Consider the following 18,788-nt stretch of genomic DNA (forward strand, 5'->3'; position numbering starts at 1 on the left):
GAGGCATTTTGCTCCCTGTGTACCTTGACAGAGACAATATTCCTCCCCTTAAACTGCTAAAGGCTTAAGCAATGCGTGAGAATTATCCAGCTAAAGCTGAAATGGTATCCAAACTTATTAAAAAATTAATCCTCCTGTTAGAACAGGGAGAAAGAGAATGAGGAGCAGCCCAGGCCCGGTTCGGTGGATTAGGGAATGGCTGCAAAGCTGAATGTGCCAACGTGCTGGAGATAAGGGAGTGCTGCTGCCAGGGCCTGGCAGGGTGTGAGAGCAGACAAACAAGGTAGCTCATCTCAGTGCCTCACACCCTCGATGACTTTATCAGGAAAGGGAAGCACATATTTGCAGAGTTTCCCCCACAGAATCATTCTTTCCCTTCCCTCAGTCTTGTTCTTCCTCCACCTTGTCCGGGTCCTTTCTAGTTCAAGTCCAGCCTGGCCTAACCCCTTGTTCTGTACTGCTGCCTGCAGTGCCCTGAGGCAGCTCAAGTTGGTGCAAGGTGACCTGTCCTGCATTACCTGGCTGTGCTGCTCAGCCTGTGATCTCCCCAGCTACAGCTGAGTTCTCCATGCCTCAGTCCCGAGTTTCCCAGAGCTGGAAGGGTGCTCTCTGTGCCACTTTGCCCAGCAGCCGTGGCTCACAGGCTGAGGAACAGCTCAGGGCTGACAAACAGACAGAGCACGACTCTGTGCTTCCATAAGTGCTCCCAAGGAAAGGCACACCATGAGCTTCATGCTCCTCCATCCTTGAAAGTCTTTGAAACAGCCTCCCGAGGGAAGTGGTGGAGTCACCATGCCTTGAAGTGTTCAAAAAAGGAGTAGATGTGGCATTTTGTGACACAGTTTAGGGGTCATGGGGGTATTTGGTCAAAGGTTGGGCTTGATCTTGGAAGTCTTTTCCAATCTTAGTGATCCCATGATTCTACCCCAGGTCACCCACCCAGGTCTGTCCAGACAGCCAGATGACCTCATAATTTACATGGTAATTAGTAACCTTTGATGAACTCTGTCACTTCTGCACGAGGACGCAGTCCCCAGATGCAAAACTGCTCCTGGTTTTCATTCAAAGGATCTCTGGGCTCCTGTGAGACAAACCCCAACTATTTTTAATAAAATACTTCAGAACTGGTTTTCCCCACTGTTCAATGTCAGCCTGGATAGTTCTCCCTGTAAATCCCTCCCAGCCCATGCCCTGCTGCCTTGCTCAGTGTTATTCTTGTACCCTGAGGGTCTATATCCTGCCAAGTGATATTTGTTTAAAATTCCCCAATGCATAAATTTGGCACAAAAACTGGAGCAAAGGGCATCCCCCTGGTTACTGCAGCTGGGTGGAATCTTCCCACCTCAAAGTCCAAGATCTATTTACATCAGCTCACTTAAGCTGCAAAAACAGAATGAACTCTTCCTGCTAGGCTTGCTCAGAGCCATAAATGCACCGGGGAGTGCAAAGCAGAAGTGCTGCACAAAGTAATCAAGTGCTGAAGACATAAGCAGGTTTTCAGCTTGTTTAAAACTGATTCACTTGTAGCTGACGTCAATCCTCCCTCCCAACTATCTTAGCCCTGAGATTGGAGTGTGATAAGTATTACCTGTAATGCCATCTGCTGTACAGACTGCCCCAGCTCCTCACTATTTATTTAAGGGCTAATGTTGTGCTAGACCAGAATGCAATTTATTTCAGCCTGGTTTGACTTTGTTTGGACTCTAATTCCAAATGCCTGTCCACTTGGACTTTTAAAGTGATCTGTCATAGGGCAATCCTGATGTTAGCCCTGAAAAGATGAAGTTCAAGACAGCACAGCTGAATTAAACAGAAAACTAATGTGAGAAGGACCATATGAGGCTTCCCACATGAGGAGTCAAGAGAAGATGCAGAGTCAGAAGATCACTAACAAGAATCACAGAATGGCTTGGAATGTACCTCAAAGACAATCTCATTCCAACCCCTGCCATGGGCAGGGTCACCTTCCACTATCCCGCCCCATCCAACCTGGCCTTGGACACTTCCAAGGATGGGGCAGCCACAGCTTCTGTAATGCTTAAATGCACATCAGAAGCTTGCTGTTTAAACCATAATTGAAAGAGTAATAGAGTAAATCCCTGAACTCGTTTTTTAATAAACAGGAATCTACTGCATCTCAAATTGCTTGAATTTTCATTTTATAGGACCTCCCACATAAGGATCACAGTTCCCTCTTTAATTATTAATTAACTCATGTTGACAGGATAAATTAAAATCTCTCTGATGGAGAACAAGCATCAGTTATTGACATCCTGACCTTATCCTGCACTTTTAGAGTTGCTCTTTGGAACCTGTTTCAGAAGTCCAGCACCAGGGTGGGTTTTGGGGGGGCATGGGTTTTAAAATAGTTTTCCTTAGACTTGGCTTTTGTCTTGCCTTTCTCTGCATGACAAAGGTGGTTTTTTTTCTACTACAGCAAGCACTGGAAATAGGTTTAGATGAACTGTTGCTGTGAGTGAAGTCCTGACACTCCTGAGTGGAAAAAAAAGGTCATGAGAAAAACAGATTAATTCCATCCTACTTTGCTTTTGAACACTTGCCCACTTCTATTACATTTCAATGGTAGATGCAGTAAGAATTAATACCTCTTTATTCATCCAGCTCCTGCCCACATTCAGCCAGGGTGCAATCTGTGCTTTCATATTTCAGCAAGGCTTGGTTTCATCTTGGAGTCTGGTCCCCCGTGCACCATCAGCTTTGCCAAGTAATTCTGGATGCAAGAAGAATGGATTAAATTCTGTTTTCCCTTGTGCAATGTCATCAGCCCTTTTTTACTGATTTTAAAGGCATCAGAAGCATGTAAACTAACAAGTAGGGGTGTTTTAGTATTCATTATCTCATGGCACTGCAGTGGAACAAGAACACAGATCACAACCAGTGATGATAAATAAACCAAGCACCAGTCTCCCTCCAAGCCTGCAAAATAAATTCCAAGTTTCCAACTTTGCAGGACTTGTAGGGAGGAGAAACATCTCCTTCCTTGTTAATTGACCATGTGGGAGCTTAGTCAAGGAAGTTGAAGGGACTTTCCAGAGGGAGGTTGTATCTCAGCCACTGTCCTAGCTGTCCCTCCTGCTGGATTGCCTCTCTTTTTGTTCCTTCACTGTGGGACAGTGAAAGAGATGGAGTTGTAAAGATCCCAGGATTTCCTCCAAATACAGGCATGCATTCTCTTCAGTGGCTGCAGCCAGTCCTGGTACAGCCTCAGTGAGAAGCAAAAAAACCAAAAAAGTCCTATGGTGCCATTTTTTACAGTTCCTTTTCAAAATGGAAATGTTTGAAGTCACTTTTCAAGCTTGAAAAAAGTAACAAACCCAACACCAGAAGCAGCATTTTGGCCACCTCAGGAGCAGCAAAGAAACAAAGAGACTGAATACACCAGCTCTTCATCCCCATGAAGGAAGGTGAACACAAAGATTTTGGATTACATTTCCAAGGGAAGGCAGGTTGGAGGTTATTTTTGGTGAGGTGATTTTGGGGTGTAAGGTCTGAGGTAGAGCGGAGCACACCGAGTTCTCACCTTTGTGTCACCATGTCCTTGGAGGAACGAGGCCTTTCCATGGGGATGACTCCAGGATTTTGCCACATGACATGGAGCTGTTTCAAATCCATCCTTTACCAGCTCCTTGATAACATCAAATGACCTCGGTGGCCTGGCAGTGCTCTGTCTTTTGTAACTCCTCACTCCTGTGACGTGGACACTGCAAAGGAGGGGCACTGTGGAATTATTTCCATTTTCAATGTATGGAGCTGGAATATTAGAGCTTTTTAGAGGTTTTGTTGCCTTCCCTTCAAGGTGACAGTCATGAACCTGGTCAGGGGAATAAAAACAGATCAAAGAATCACGGAATTCTTAAGGTTGGAAAAGACCTCTAACATCATTGAGTCCAACCATTACCCCAGCACTGCCATGCTCACCACTAATCATGTCCCCAGGTGCCACATCCACACATTTTCTGAACACCTCCATGGATGGGGGCTCCACCATTTCCCTGGACAGCCCCTTCCAATGCTTGACAACCCTTTCCATGAGGAAATTCTTCCTAATTTCCAACTTGAGCTTCCCCTGGCGCAGCTTGAGGCCATTTCCTCTCCTTCTGTCACTTGATTCCAGGGAGAAGAGCTTCATCTCCACCCACCTCATTACAAACTCCTGTCAGGCAGTTGTAGAGAGCAATAAGGTCCCATGCCAGGTAATGCAGATCACAAACTTCATGAATATTAATTTAAAATTTTAATTTCTTGGTTGGAACTAGAGGCTGGATGTGACATCTCTAAGGTAACCTGAAGGAACCGTGCTCATTTAGTCACTCTCTAGCCCAGTTTTTCCAAATTAGTACAAAATTAGAAAAATTTAGGTTGAAAAAGACCTCAAAGAGAACTGTGCACATGAAAAGATTACTAACAAGATTAATGAGCATGTTCACTAAGCACTGAGGACCCACAGCATCTTCAAAAGGAGAAACTTTTAACACTTAAAAAATTACTTTAAGGGAAGATTACTAAAAACAACGTTGCAAAAGTATGTGAAATATAGAATTTTGTATCTCACAAGGGGCCATTTCCCAATTTTTTTTTTTTTTTTAACGCGGGGCCTTCCATCTACTTTTTCCCAAACCACCTACGTGGATTACACTTGGATCACGACACCTGAAACCCTTCCCGTGGCACTGAGGGGGGCACCGACCCCTCATCACCGCCGGACTGAGCCGTGCCTGAGGCCGCTGGGTGACACAAGCGGCCGCCCAGCACCACCACGACGGCCACACCCAGCCAGAACCCTGCGTGTGGCCTCTTCCCAGGGGCTGCCCGCGCTGCGGGGCGATGAGGGAACCCGACGGCGGCTGAAGGGCCCGCAAGCACGCCGGGCCCGCCGCGCCCCCCGCCCGCCATGTTCCCCGGGGCGCGGCCCTTCCCCTCCGCCCCGCCAAGTCTCGCGAGAGGCGGGGCCCGCCCTTCCCGTGACGCCCCGCGCGCCCTGGCAACGCGCCGTTGCTAAGGGCGGCCGCCATGGCGCCGCCGGGGCTTGGGGTGTTCTTCGTCCTTATCCTCCTCCTCCTCCTTCCGCCGCCGCCGCTCCGGGCAGAAGACCCGGCCGCAGAGCCCGCAGACACTCATGATGCCGCTCAGGCCCGGGCCCGCAGCGTGCCGGCCCCGGTTACGGACGGTGGGTGCCCTCCGGGCGCTGCGGGGCATCGGCGGCGCTTTTTGGCTGAGGGGAGCCCCTCTCGCGGCCTCCCCCTCTCATTGCGGCGCCCGGGGTTGGCACAACCGCGTGGCAGCCGCCCGGTTTCTCCCGGGAATCTCTGGGGTTCGCTGCAGCGCCGCTCGGGCACCCCATGGCAGCTGCGGCCGAGGCTCGGAGCCTCCTCAGAAAGACTCAGCGAGCCCCTGAGCAGCCTCCAGGCCCTGGGCACGCTGCTCGTGGCATGGACAGCACAAGGCTGGGCTTGCCATAGCTCTGAGGGTCGGTGGGGTTGTAGGGCAGAGTTTTCTGCATCCAGCACTGCTCTGAGTACAGCGGGCAGCTGGCGGAGGAGCCCAGAGCGGCCCTGGGTGTTCTTGGAGAGCTCCGAGCTGGCTGCACACTTTGTCCCAAGGCTGAGCCCTGGTGCTGTGGATACATTGTCATAAAAGTAGAGCTCACAAAATTTCGTTACTGTGTTCTCAGGTGTTTCCCACTGTATAATTGGCTACTCTTTTATATCCCGGTGGTGTTGCCGTCAGCTGAGCTTTCCATGGGTTATTTGCCAAATCAAACCCATCCCAGTGCTACGTCCTTAGGGAAAAGAGACTTAAATCCCTCATCTCACAGACATAACTTTGCAATCTAATCATCCATGTTTAAACTTCTCTTGTTTACAGGGTGAGCTAAGGATCCAGGGCTAAGCTCAGCTAACAGAACAGTCAGAACTTCAGAGATTCCAGGAAATACATGGATATTGTTCAGGTGGTCAGAGAACATCCAGGGGGCAACAGTCAAAGTGAAATAAAACAAGAGTTAGTTACAAAAAAAGTATTTTAATGTCTTTCCTATAGAACACTGGCCTTAATTTTCCTCATTCTGTGCTATTTTTAAGCCTAGGTTTATTATAGAACAGCAACTCTTACAAACAGTTCAGTAGAGTAATATCTACTGTTTTTTGAATTTATAAACTTGAAAACCTCGGAGTCTGAAGAAGTTGCCAAGTGTGTTTTATTGAGCCAGTTTACAAACTTATTAGCAATTACTCTGCCTGTGATTGCAATATATCACAGTATCTAAAAACAGAGAGAAAAAACAGTTTCAAATAAGTCAACCGTGGTTGTCTTGGCACATCAGGGAAATATATTCCTGCACCTTGAGACATCCTCGATACTTATAAACATCTCTCTGCTCTTTCAAAATGTTTTATTTTTCTTCCCAATAAGCTGAAACAAGCAGATACAAACAAGGTGTGTTTATCTCTTTTTTTTTTTTTTCCTCTGCAGGGCTGAGTATATTATCATACCTCCAAAATCCCTGTTGAGCTGGGGTTTTGTTTCTCAGGGAACAGATTTTAATATGTCTTGGTTTTGTCCATGTGTTCCAAATAAATTTGCTCAGTAGCAGAAAAGATAGCTTTTAAAAATGACTTAAAGAAAACGTGAATTTGGAGAAGACTTCTGACCACTGTCAAAACCAGGGCGAGGTGAAAAGTGAAAGCATTTGGGACATGCTATGAAGTCCCCACTCCAGTTCTCATTTCAATCTCTGGTGCAGTTGCCAAGCTGTGTGTCTGTGACCTGCTGGTGGCACAGTGTGACATCAACTGCTGCTGCGACCCCGACTGCAGCGCTGAGGACTTCAGCCTCTTCACCACATGCTCAGTTCCTGTGGTCACGTGAGTGGACAAATAACCATAAAGTACAAAATCTTGGTTCATTTGCTGCATGCCTCTGTCCTCTCCTCTTATCAATTCCTAACCCTCCCTGCTGCCATCCTGAACCCCCTTTCACCAGTCCTTCCTGCACTTTGGCCCCAACCAGGCAGAACAGCAAATCCACCTCCCACCCACTTCTCTCCCACTCAATCCTTCTTTTCTCATGCTCCTTGCTTTCCTCCTGTTTCACTGTGCTCCTGTCTGTGGGCACTTAGGTGGTGATGCTTTTTTGGGGGGGAAGAATGATGCATCTTCATCAATGCAGTGTCTGGAAGTTAAGAAAACTGGTACCACAGAACCATCTGGCCACTTCTGTAGATCACCAGCAATTTATCAGTAACCTCTTTGATTACATTTATGATATCAGCTACACACTGGATCAATTCAGGGCTTGTTGAAATAGTGTGAGCATTTTTCTGACCCTAATTTTAAAAGTCACCATCCCAACCTGCTCCCCCACTGCCAGTCTGCCACTTCACAAACACTAAAATGAAACATTATACCGACAGATTAAAGCCAAGAGCTGTTTAGTTTATCTGGAAACACCTTTACCCAATCCCATGTTCTCAAAAGGAGTTAAGAAAGCTCACTTCAAAATCATAATGTGCAAAAAATCTCATGGTGACTTCTCAGAACAATAAGTGCAGCTTTTCAACCCACCTTCTGTATAAATTATGCCAATCTGAGCACTGGGGTTTATTCTTGGTGCTTTGAAATTTGAATTAGCAGTCATGCCAGACTGTGGTTTCTTATTGTTCTGGCACACAAAGACTCCTGCTCCCCATTTATAGGTATTTCTATAGATCAGAAAGGTCTAATCAACGCCCTCCTGACTGACACTTTAATTGCCTCAGGTGACCGTGCTGCCTTTGTCAACTAGAAATGCCTCAAATGAAGTCGTGTTTCTTTCCCCAAATTCTTTTGTGTAAAACGTTTATTTTGCATGAAAATCCAGGGGATTTTCAGTGTCTGCAAGCGTTGTGGGTCTCATTATTTACATCTAGGTTTACATACATTTGCATTTTTGTGTTAGTTTGGCTGATCCCAAGGTGGAGGCCCTGTGGCATCTGAAACAGCAGCAAAAGCGTTTGATTTATGATGGGATCCTATTAACAAATTATTCATCTCATGGAAGAGCTTAAAAATTTCTAAAAGTCATTTCACTTCTCCAGTGCCTGTCCTTAACTGCTCTATCCTGCTAAATACCAGTTTCACAGGGATCAGCAGCTTGTATTTGTAGCATGTAGGACACACCAGTGCTCCTGGGGTCTGAACTGGCACATTCTCCTGCACTTCTGGGCTGTTGATGAACCTGGGGCACAGCCTTAAACACTTCCCCAAGACAAGCTGGGTAATTTCACCTCCTGTTCCTCACTCTGCCATTTCTTTCACATGCATCTCAAGTAGGAATTTTTCCCACTCCCTGCCCAAAATGGGTATTATTCCAATATCCACAAAACTGACCTGTTTTCCTGGTCTGACATCCCACTTGGGTTGTAGAAATGAAAGTACTGCTGAGCTCTGCTTGGCCTGTGGTGCAGCCCTGCATTTTTGGGGCCTTAACCATCAAAATCCCATCCAATGTGGCATTTTCTCTCTCATATTGCCACTGGTTTTCCCTTCCCCCATTCTGTTTCTTACCTTCCTTCATGTTGCTGCTCACATTTTCCTTTGCTAAATAAAATGTGGGAGAATTCTCTATTATTATTATTTATTATTAAGCACAGAGCCTTCTAAGGATGCACAATTGTTCTACAAATTGTGTTAAACCCAGTAATTTCATGCTTTTTCTATTTTTCTGGTGCTGCCTCAGTACATGAAAAGAATTTGAAAATCTGGTCAACACTAACTTCTAGTGAATTCATTTATTATTTTTATTCTTTGCAGAGGTGACAGCCAGCTGTGTAGTCAGAAAGCTGCAGTATATTCTCTTGATGTTGAAGCAAATCCACCAGAAAGGATATTTAAATTAATTGACCAAGTCAATCCCAGTATTTTCTGCATTCATGCTACAAACTGTAAGTAGAATTGTAGGCAGTATTAAGCATTGTGGTGTTATTTTTTGTAAGCTCTTTAGGCACCAGAAAAAGACTAAATTTAAAACTATTTTTATTTTTTCAACTTCTCAGAAAACTTGTAATTCTGTCTGCTCACAGTCCTTATGTTGTGATCCTTTCACTTGTGAAAACATGGAATTAATCATCTGGGACTCTTGGCCTTCTCTGTTGGAAAAAACAAATATTGTTTGGGGAGGTGTTTTGTAAATAATTTAGCATCCTAAATAAATAATGTTTAAAGTTGTCTCATTGTTACTAACTATTGTTTCTGTATCTTTTTTTCCCTAAAGTTACCTCCTTCTTTTAATGTTTTGGCAGATGAACAAGCCATGTACCTGAAATCCCCTGAAATCCCAACTCCAGAAAATTTTGATCAGTTACTTGACAAGTTTGGAGGTGCTACTTTCAGTGCTGAGCCTGACAGCTGGAATTTGGATACAGATGCTCAAAATCCCCCTGATGCAAATGAAACGTACAGATATGAGGTAAATTATCTCTGGTTCAATAGGAGGTAAATTATATTTGATGTAATTAGTATTAGATTGCTCCAGAAAGAATAAATCAGCATTGTTTGCATCTGCTTTTAAATAATGCAGTTCTGCTGGAAGAGGCAAAATTTATATTGATCTTTAAACACAGAAATGTAAAAAGAAGTGTAATATTTTGTGTTTAGTTACTTAAAAAGTGAGCTAGATTTTTAAGATCTTTGAAAAATAAGTCACTTTTTTTTTTTTGCTATTTTCAACATAAAGCAGCAGTGGCTGAAGCATTGCTGCACAAAGTGGTATTGAGAGATACTGTGGAAATAAGTACTGTTTTTATTCATATTTGTTGTTAATAAAAATGCTTTGAAACTTTCCATGGGCTGAAACACATCTGTGTACCTGACTGTGGTTTTTATTTGGCAGTATGGTGTTCCTGTGCAGACAGAGGATGCATTTCTAAGGCTGCCAAGTCCTGTTGTTTCTTCTTGGTGCTCTGATGCGAATCCTGCAGGTTGGAAAATGCACTTCAATCCCAATTTTTTTTTTTTTTGCTTTAGAGTATTCTGCTCTGGCTTGAGATTAGTCAATCAGAAAGCTGGCACACTCCCCATGGAGAATTCAGATAAAGGTTCATGAGCCAATGATTTTCAAATCGCTTCTGTTTCTCTGCTTTGTTTGGTTTTTAAAGACATAGAATGGAAATTGTGTTGCATCTCTATTCAACGTTCCAAGTGAGATATGTAAATCCCTGAGAATCTTGTTAATGGGTTGTTTATCCAACAATAAAACGTCCTGTTTGGCATAATTGGTTTAATCAAACAGTACAAGGGTGACACCCTGAGGAAGGAGGGGTTTGCACCAAGCCAGACCTGCCTGGGCAGCCTTTGGCAGCTTCCCTTTGTCCAGGGGTTCCTCTCACCAGTCAGATTTGCAGGCTGAGCTCTGCATTTTAACCTCTCACGCAATTTCCTGAAAATCTGCAGAGGTGGAGGTGGAAAAAAAAGCCACAACCAAACCCACACCTGCATTTTCCAAAGCCCACTGTCATCATTAAATGTGGTCTCGTAACAGTCATGGTGGTGATTACAGGACTGAAGACTCTTGTGAAAGAAAAAAAATCTTATGAGATTCAAAAATTAAGTAATTTGAAAAATGAAGCTTTTTCTACAAGTTAAGAAGTAATATTTTGTCTCATAGCATTTTTTGAGAAGATAAAAAGTTTCATTCTTCACAGCTCTCATAAAACCTTATCTACAATAGAGATGACATTTACTTTCACTTCTGCTTGTACCTAAGGTTCTTGTCTTGTTTTTCATTTATACTTTCCATAATTGCTCTTTCATTTCCCCCGGTAATACTTGGTGACTTCTTTTTTTCCAGGGTTTTTAGTAAACCAAGCCACAAAATGCATTAGATCAGTAAGTGTGGAAAAATGTGACAGCATTCAAGCACTTAGCATGTTGTTTTATATCAACTCCAGCATTTTGGCAGTAAGTATGATTTGAAACAGTCACATAGCTGAAATAATCACATTTTCTGTATTTTTGCATCTGCAGAATGAAGTAACTTCTGTTTACTGAGGGATATGGTATTTTATTTGGATTTTTAAATTGTGGGTTGGGAAGAAACATCACCCTTTACAGCAGACTTTTATACATAAAGCCTTTGGGAATGTTTTTACTTCAAGCTTTGTTAATAGAAGCATTTGCTGTTCTCTGCTTAGCCAAATATAAATAATATAGTCAAAGATAAAGTAAAAAATAATAGTTTTGAAAAGCCAAGGTCGTGTCACTGAACTAGTGCAGTTTCATGTTTCTGTGCATGTTCAGGCTTTTCCAAGAAGCCTATTTACCAGAACACATAATTCTAAGAAATCTGAGTTTTTAAGAGTTGGTAAATCTTTGTACTGAAAGAAGAACCTGTCAGGTTTAATCTTTTGCATCTGCCCCTTTCCTCCAAGCCTCAGTTTTTGATAGTGGGGGCTGGCACAGCCTTCCTTATGCTCCCAAAAAACGTGACTGGTGACTGAGAGCAAGTTTCTTTGGCTCCTGCCTACTCAAATCCAGTCTGGGGTTATTTTTCAAAGCCTATGTCTACTTTTTCATCCCTTTCTGACCTGGGGGATGACGTCTTACGTATAAATAAATCCCCTGTAAGGATATTCAGGAAGACAAGGAAATCCCTCATGAAAAAATGAAACTGAAATACATCATACCTTAACCTGATGGCTTCTTCCAGAAGCTGGAGGCTGTAAAGAAAGAGCAATCTCTTCACCATTAAAATTATTTTAATTTATGTAAATATTTAAATTAATTTAATTAGCAGTGAGTAACTGCTTAAAGATCCCTTCCAGGCTGCTCCCAGATTCCAAAGCTCCCAAAAGCAAGGAAAGCCCACTAAGCAGTTCACACCCTCACAGGTGGGATCACTCTCCTGCTCGTTCAGGATCTCATTGAAATCAGCCAAGGATTGCTCCCAGATGTTGGCTTTTGATCCTCCTGTTGTGGAAGAAGTGGAGAAAACACTGCCTCAGAAGGGCCTTGAGTGTCTCCATGTCCTCCCAAAATTAGTTCTTGTTGGTTGCAGGACCAGAAGGAACAAGTGTGGTTCAGGTCAGGCTCCAGCAGCTGAGTGGTTTTGAGTTTAATGATGAATTCCCTTTCCTCAGTGGAAAAGTCCATAACCCCTTATCCCTGTGCTGCTTGCCAAGGCAATGGCTGAGCTCAGGAGAGGTCACAGTTCTGCCCAAAGCACGTTGGATGCTAGGAAGGATCAGATGCAAGAACTGGAGAAGGTCGAGCAGCTGGTGGAGATGCTCTGTAGGAAGGTTCCCTTCCCAAAGGGAGCTGGAGGTGGCATGTGACAACAGAGAAGTGATGGCACTGGGGACAGGGTGGTCACAGGGCAGAGCAGGAGCCCTCCCAGTACCAGCAGATGGAGCTGCTGGCAAAAGAAACGGCAAACCAGTGACCGAGGGAGGCTTACTGGGAGCCTCCTGAAGGCTTCCTGAAGGATAGCAGGTCCTTCAAGAAGCCCCATCCCCAGGAGCTCATCCTCCCTGCCAGGATGGGCAGCTGGAGTGAGAACAACGTTTTGGGAATTGTTGCAGATAATCTCTGCTCTCTGCCCTGATCTGACCAGCAGATCAAGGAGTGTTGGGGATTCTTGGAATCTCCCACCAGGATACTCACAGTGGTGCTTCACCCCATGGTTAGTGGGGAGTGTGTAGCTGCCAAAGCAACGAGCTGTTCCTGCCTTTCCCTGCTTCCCTGCCAGAGGGGAAGCTGAGGCAGTGGGAGGCAGCAGTTCTGCCTGCCAGTGACCTCCAAAGACATCATCCATCACCCCAGTCATGGATAAACAGAACTTCAGGAGTGGTGCTCATTCCTTCTATCCTAGTCAGAAATAGCACCGTTCCCTAAACATGAGTCTAATCTTTACAGGGACCTTTATTCATCCAGCTGATTCTGATGGCTGAGCTGTACCTTGGGATGATAAATATGTGACAAACTACCTGCATCACCTTCAGATCTCCAGCTCCCAGGAATGTGTTCCCTGCTGGGGCAGTGGATGAGTCACTGCTCTCAGTATCCCATCATAATTGCAGAATTGCTTTATGATCAGAGTCCAATCCGTGGTCCCTTCCCAAAGACGTGACTCAAACATTCATTGGAAAGTCAGAAAAGTAAAACCTTAGACAAAGTGGTGCTCCATGGGAGTATTTTACAGGCCTGATTGATGACCTTGGCCCAACATTTCTGCCTTTCCATGAAATATTTTTGGTGGAAATTTTCCAGTGGGGCAACACATATTCACGTGGTATAGAACAAGAGAGATATTTTCTTCTCGTTTATTGGTTTAGAGACCATGAAACTGTGGAACAGGATGACAAAAGCTCTTCATTTCTTTGGGAAGCACAGCCTGGCAGGTTTCTTAAACTGGTGGTCTTTGAATAATTCCAAGAATCAGAGGAAGGAGGGGATTGGATTGTAGCAGTTCTTTTCACACTTCCTGGATACTCTGGTGGATTTCCAAGTAACTCCATAACATAAAAGTTACTGTTATGGAAGAGTTAAATAGACAAAGCCTTACCTGCTTTACTTGACTGCTACTTGCAATAGGTCAGACCTTTGCTACTGCTTTAATTTGTCCTTTTATTCTCCCCCAGGTGCCCAAATCAAGTCAGATGGTAAGTATCCTTCTAAATTAGTTGGAAGAGCTGTGGGCAAAATTCTTATTAATTACAGTAGGTGGGAATTTTTCACTGATTGATCAAAACAAATCCTTACATTAAAAAAATTACATCATTTGCTATCAGTAATGATACTTAGCAACTCCAAGCTAAAATGCTGCCTGCAAACTTTCAAGCCTGATACATTTCTCCTTTAAAACTCCCTCTTTTCAAGTAAACCTCTTCATTTGTTTAAACCCAGACCCTTTGGTTGAGCTTCAGCAGTACTTGTAACACAGCAGTTGTTCAGAGAATTACTGACTGCTGTTGCTGTGGAACAGAACCCGGAAAGGTCACACATATAATAACACAGAAAAGCCAAAATTAATTATACCCAGTATTCAGAGCTGACATGAGTCTGTTTTTCAGGTGAATATTACTGTCCAGTCCATTGTTGTCCAGGCTCAGAATGGAATGAGGACTTTACTGAACAGTAGTGACGTCCTGAGGCTCCCGATGGTTTTGGATGGACTTTGCATCAATGCAGTTCTTGGGGTAGGTCTGGCAGCCCTTTCCCCCTTATAGCTGATGGAAAGCATCTATGAATTGCAAAGCTGTCAGGAAGGCCTTGCAGTTTCCCTATATTGTGACATCTCCAAAGCACATGTCACAGGAGAAGCACTGACTTTGGGATAAAAGAGAGTGTTTTGCAACAAAATAATAACTCTGTGCAATACAACATGGAGACAGGCTGAAATCCTTGTTATTACTGTGTGTATGTGGCACAACAGACAATGACATGAGTTTAGAATTTACTTTATGCTTGGGAGAAGATGATTTCAGGCACACTAATGAGAGACAGAGGAATAGATGCTGCACACCATCTTTTAATTTTAAAGTAGAACGTTGTGTCTATGCTTAGGTTTATCAAGAAGTCAGTTTTGAAGAGGCTCCAGCCTCTAGAGAATATAATATATCCCCACCCTGGAATTTAGTTTCTTAAGCAAGCAAGAAAGAAAATACTTGCATGGTTTTAATTTTTTTTTCTAGTTTCTCTTATGTATTTGTTCAAATTAATATCTAAAACATTTAATTTTCAGGTGAATTATCACATTACCCACACAGACACAGGAGAAATAATAGAAGCAGCTGCTGCTTTTGTCTTGGGGGCAATTAGCAAAGAAGCACTTTCAATAGAGCAGAGCTTCGAAATCAGCTTCACTCAGGTAACTGTGGAGGTGTCACAGGTGACTTGGTGAAAGACATTTAATTACAAAACTTATTAAACTTGAATCAGAACAATTGTTAGCAGCAAGGTAAAATAGAACTTGCCCAGGATACCCAGATGAGGCAGCATTTCAGAGCTGGGCTATAAAGGCCTCCAAAGTCTGTCACATTTACAAGCCCCAGCTTGTGACTATAACAGAGAAAGCAAAGCCTTACTTACAGTCTTACCATCATTGTTCAAGGCAGGTCATAATCCTGAAATAACTGAAATATTTCTGTGTTTTTCAACCACTTCAGTGCAGGATAAGAGCTAATGCTCTCTGTTTGCATTGCAGGAAAATACACAGCCAGTTCCTCTCAGTGGCAATCCTGGTTATGTTGTTGGGCTGCCTGTCAGAGCAGGATTCTGGCCTCAAGGATATCCTTTCCCTGCTGAATTTCTGTTTGCTGCACTTGCTCTGGTCAATCTTCACAAACCCTTTCTAGCATGGACATCTATGAAATACATCTGTTCTCTACCAAAAATAAAAATGTGCTTTTCTGGCTGTGTTTTAGGAGGGAATGACTCAGTCCTGACTGCAGTCTCCTGGGACTGTGTAGTGAGGTACATTTAGCCCTTCATTGCACACTGGTGCTTTTTCACACCGTGAGAGGAGTCTTGAGCTATTATAGCATTTGCAGCTTTATTTTAAGGATATGATTAAGTATTCTTTTTTTGCCACGATATCCATCAAGCATTTAATTTCCCTTAACTGTGTGTTACATCTGGCATCATTCAGAGTAGTAACAAACACAGCCAACTCACCATTCTGCAGAGCACATCCACCCAGGACTGCCTGGCAGCACAGGGAGCCAGAGCCCCAGTATTATTTGGTTATAACATGATATCAGGCTGTAAGTTACGGTAAGAAGTCTTTTTTTTTTTTTTTTTTTTTTAATTTAATGTTTTTAACCCTCTGACAACCCTTACCCTTAGGCTCTGTTCAGGTCCTGGGCCATTTATACAGCTGAAGGAGTATTGAGAATGGTGTATTTAATTATAAAAAATGTCATTTAATTAACAATGGTCTTTCTCTTGGAAAGATTGTGTACATTAGCAACTCTAGCCAGAAGGCTTGAACAGAGCAGAGAGCAAGGAGAAATGATGACTGTGCCAAACCAATGGATTTTGCTGTAACTCATCTTTTTTTGTGTGTGTTTTCTGGAAGAATTACAGCAGCTATGAAATGCCAGCCTTTGGCTCAGACCCTCCTTGATGTGCTGAAGGGCCAAAGCTTTCCTGAGTACGTGGCCTCATTTGGGAATTCTCAAGCCCAGGATGTGCTCGACTGGGTGCCAATAACTCAGCTCCACATCTCAGAACAGGTGAAAGTTAAGCCACTTCCACCCCTCCACCCTCATGAGATCTGTGCCTGTGCTGCAGCATCAGCTCAGCTTCACACCCTAAAAATGCAGGAACCAACTGGAGAAAAAAAATGGGGCTGGGAATGCAGAAAGAAGCTGGAGGGAACTCATGGAATATTCGGAGGAGGAGTTTCACTCTTGCTGTGGAAGTTATTTTTAATCAAGCTGGTATGCAGGCACCTCGGCTATGGATCAGGGCTACATGTTGGGTATAAAATGAGTTGTTTAAACACAGGTTAGAGTGTTGCTCTTGTAAGGATGAAGCACCAGAGGTGAAAGAGTGAACAAACAGAAACAGTGTTTCCCCTCTTACACCAGGCCAGGGTAAGACAGAATCCTTTGAAGCACAATATAAGATTGTGGATGGTTTCTTGCATGCTTCTACAACCAAAGAGTGAATGGTTTCTGTAACCAGAAGTGTGATAGTTCAAGAAGAAATTCATAAAATATTAAAGATTGTAGCCTTCAAAATTCTGCCTTGGCAGAGTTCAGGATTTTGTACTGCCCAGCAACAGTGCTGGGTCCAGCTGCTCTGGTAACCTCCCCAGTGAGCTTTCTGGGGACATTCTGCATTTTTAATGACACAAATAATTAATTAACTGTAGTGGCTTCTGCATAAGGTAGACAATGAGATGATTTCTAACACCTTGCAGAGCTCATGCCAAATACCAGTGTCACTGGGAATAGAAGTGAAGTGGACTAAGTACGGATCCCTGGTCAATCCACAAGCCAGGATAGTGAATGTCACAGCCACAATCACTACCACCACACTGAAGCAGGTATGTAATTAAATTACAGGATTTAAGATGAAACAAGTGGGTTGTTTTCCTTGGGTATCAGCTGTGTGACAGTGACCCAGATAATCTCTTTATCTAAAGGCAGCACTTCACATTAGAATGTATTACAGCCAGCAGTTCTCTTCCAGCTCAAACACAACTGTGGGCTCCTTGCCAAAACACACTTCAATAAAAATCTATACATCATTTATGGAAAGAAACATGGAAATGTATAGGAAAAAAACCTCAAACCCTTTTAACAAATAACAGCTGACAATATAACCCAGACCAAACAAAACAGTTGTACAAATAGAAGGCTGAAGCTAAGTCCTGGTTGTATTTTCATTGCAGCTTCCCTCAGGAAGGGAAAGGATTATTCCTATAACAAGTTCTGTGGTTTTCACTGACATCTCTTCACCTGCAGAGCCAGGCTACAAAGCTTGGCCCACCATTAACATCAAGTTACCCTTTGATTTTTTCTATCCATTTGTCTAAGGTAAGTATGCATAAAAAAAGAAAAAAAAAAGCCATATTTCTGCTTTTTCTTATTTTTAGTCCGTTGTTTATCCTGTGACTGTAATAGGCCATCACTTTCTTCTAAGTTGTAGATACTGGGCTAAAATTGGCCAGGAGAGGAAGGGTGAGACCTTGTGAAAACCTCAGAAGGGTTAGGGTAAAGAAACCCCCATGAGGGGGAAAGTATCCAATTATAACTCTGCAGAGAGGAAAAAAGTCAGTTTGGATTTGCTGGTGGCTCTGGACCAGTCACAGCCACCACTCCTCCAGCATGTGGGATCCAGCCCCAGCCTGCCCAGCAGAGGCAGGAGGGGAAGGGAAGAGCACAGGGACACACAGGGAAAGCAGGTTCATTATCCCATAACAGCAGAGCTAAATTGCTGATTAAAGTCATCATGTGCTATTAGATAAGGCCTCTGGTTTATCTCCTTTCATAGATGAATAAGCCACATATTTCTGGCTATTTTTCCTGTCCCACAAATTAATTACCTTCCTTTAAAAATCTGAACAGTTGAGTTGTGCTTTCAGCAAAGCTCAGTGACCCTTCCAGCTGAGTGGGGCTGAAATCCATTGGAAACACCTGCTGCAGTCACCAGCTCTCAGAATTCCCACTTCTTAAACCTCACTCTTCAGTTCTCAAACAGCCTCTCCACAGGGACACTCTAATACCTGAAAAAGTTCAAACACCAGCCTGGCCCTTTAGAATTTGCTTTTTCATGGCTTTTCTGGAGTCTGACTGTTCCCAGCGGTGCACTCACCTACATCTGTTCTTACATATTCCAGTTCTTTTAATACATGGATTTATGAGCTGTGGAAACAAAGAACTTTGCAGCCCCACGGTCTGTGAAGGAACAGTGAAAAGGGAAGAAGAGATGAGGGAATGCAGGATCAGAACTGGGATCTGCTACTGGAACAAGGCATTGTTTGACGTAAGATGGCACATGTTTGCCTCTATTTTGGGGCTGATTTCTTTGTCAGGGAAAGGAGTGGTGTGTTGGTGTTTCTGAAATGAATGTTATATAAATAACAAAGTGGCACAAACAGCAACAAAAATGAGGAAACTACCAACAGTATGAAAAGAATGGTTGGCAAAGAGAAGTATTGATGATGAACAGGCAGCTGGTAGAGAAGAAATTACCTTTTCAGCCTGGGTTCTTATCATTTATACTGCAAGTTTGTTGCAAACAAAGAATGCTATCACAGAAAAAAACGAAATTATTTTAAATAAG

General features: G+C 43.5%; 1 protein-coding gene and 1 long non-coding RNA gene across 2 annotated transcripts; one reads left to right on the forward strand and one right to left on the reverse strand.

Annotated features, from left to right (window-relative positions):
* Positions 1–2,531: 2,531 nt before the first annotated feature.
* Positions 2,532–4,165, reverse strand: LOC309579908. The gene is made up of 3 exons (XR_014226928.1): positions 3,940–4,165; positions 3,542–3,832; positions 2,532–2,731 (listed from the first exon to the last, which is right to left on the reverse strand). It is a non-coding gene; the product is annotated as an uncharacterized lncRNA (long non-coding RNA).
* Positions 4,166–5,031: 866 nt separating this feature from the next.
* Positions 5,032–18,700, forward strand: TCTN1 (tectonic family member 1; the record flags this gene model as incomplete). The annotated part of the gene is made up of 15 exons (XM_082293415.1): positions 5,032–5,188; positions 6,764–6,884; positions 8,811–8,941; positions 9,299–9,465; positions 9,889–9,976; positions 10,846–10,955; positions 13,634–13,654; positions 14,066–14,191; positions 14,737–14,862; positions 15,199–15,281; positions 15,627–15,767; positions 16,072–16,228; positions 16,921–17,046; positions 17,395–17,539; positions 18,343–18,700. 14 exons carry the CDS (start codon positions 5,032–5,034, stop codon positions 17,536–17,538), a joined length of 1,698 nt encoding a protein of 565 aa, XP_082149541.1. The 3' UTR covers position 17,539; positions 18,343–18,700.
* Between the last annotated feature and the right edge of the window lie 88 nt (positions 18,701–18,788).

Source organism: Coloeus monedula, assembly GCF_965178545.1.
Source record: "Coloeus monedula genome assembly, chromosome: 18".
NCBI lineage: Eukaryota > Metazoa > Chordata > Aves > Passeriformes > Corvidae > Coloeus > Coloeus monedula.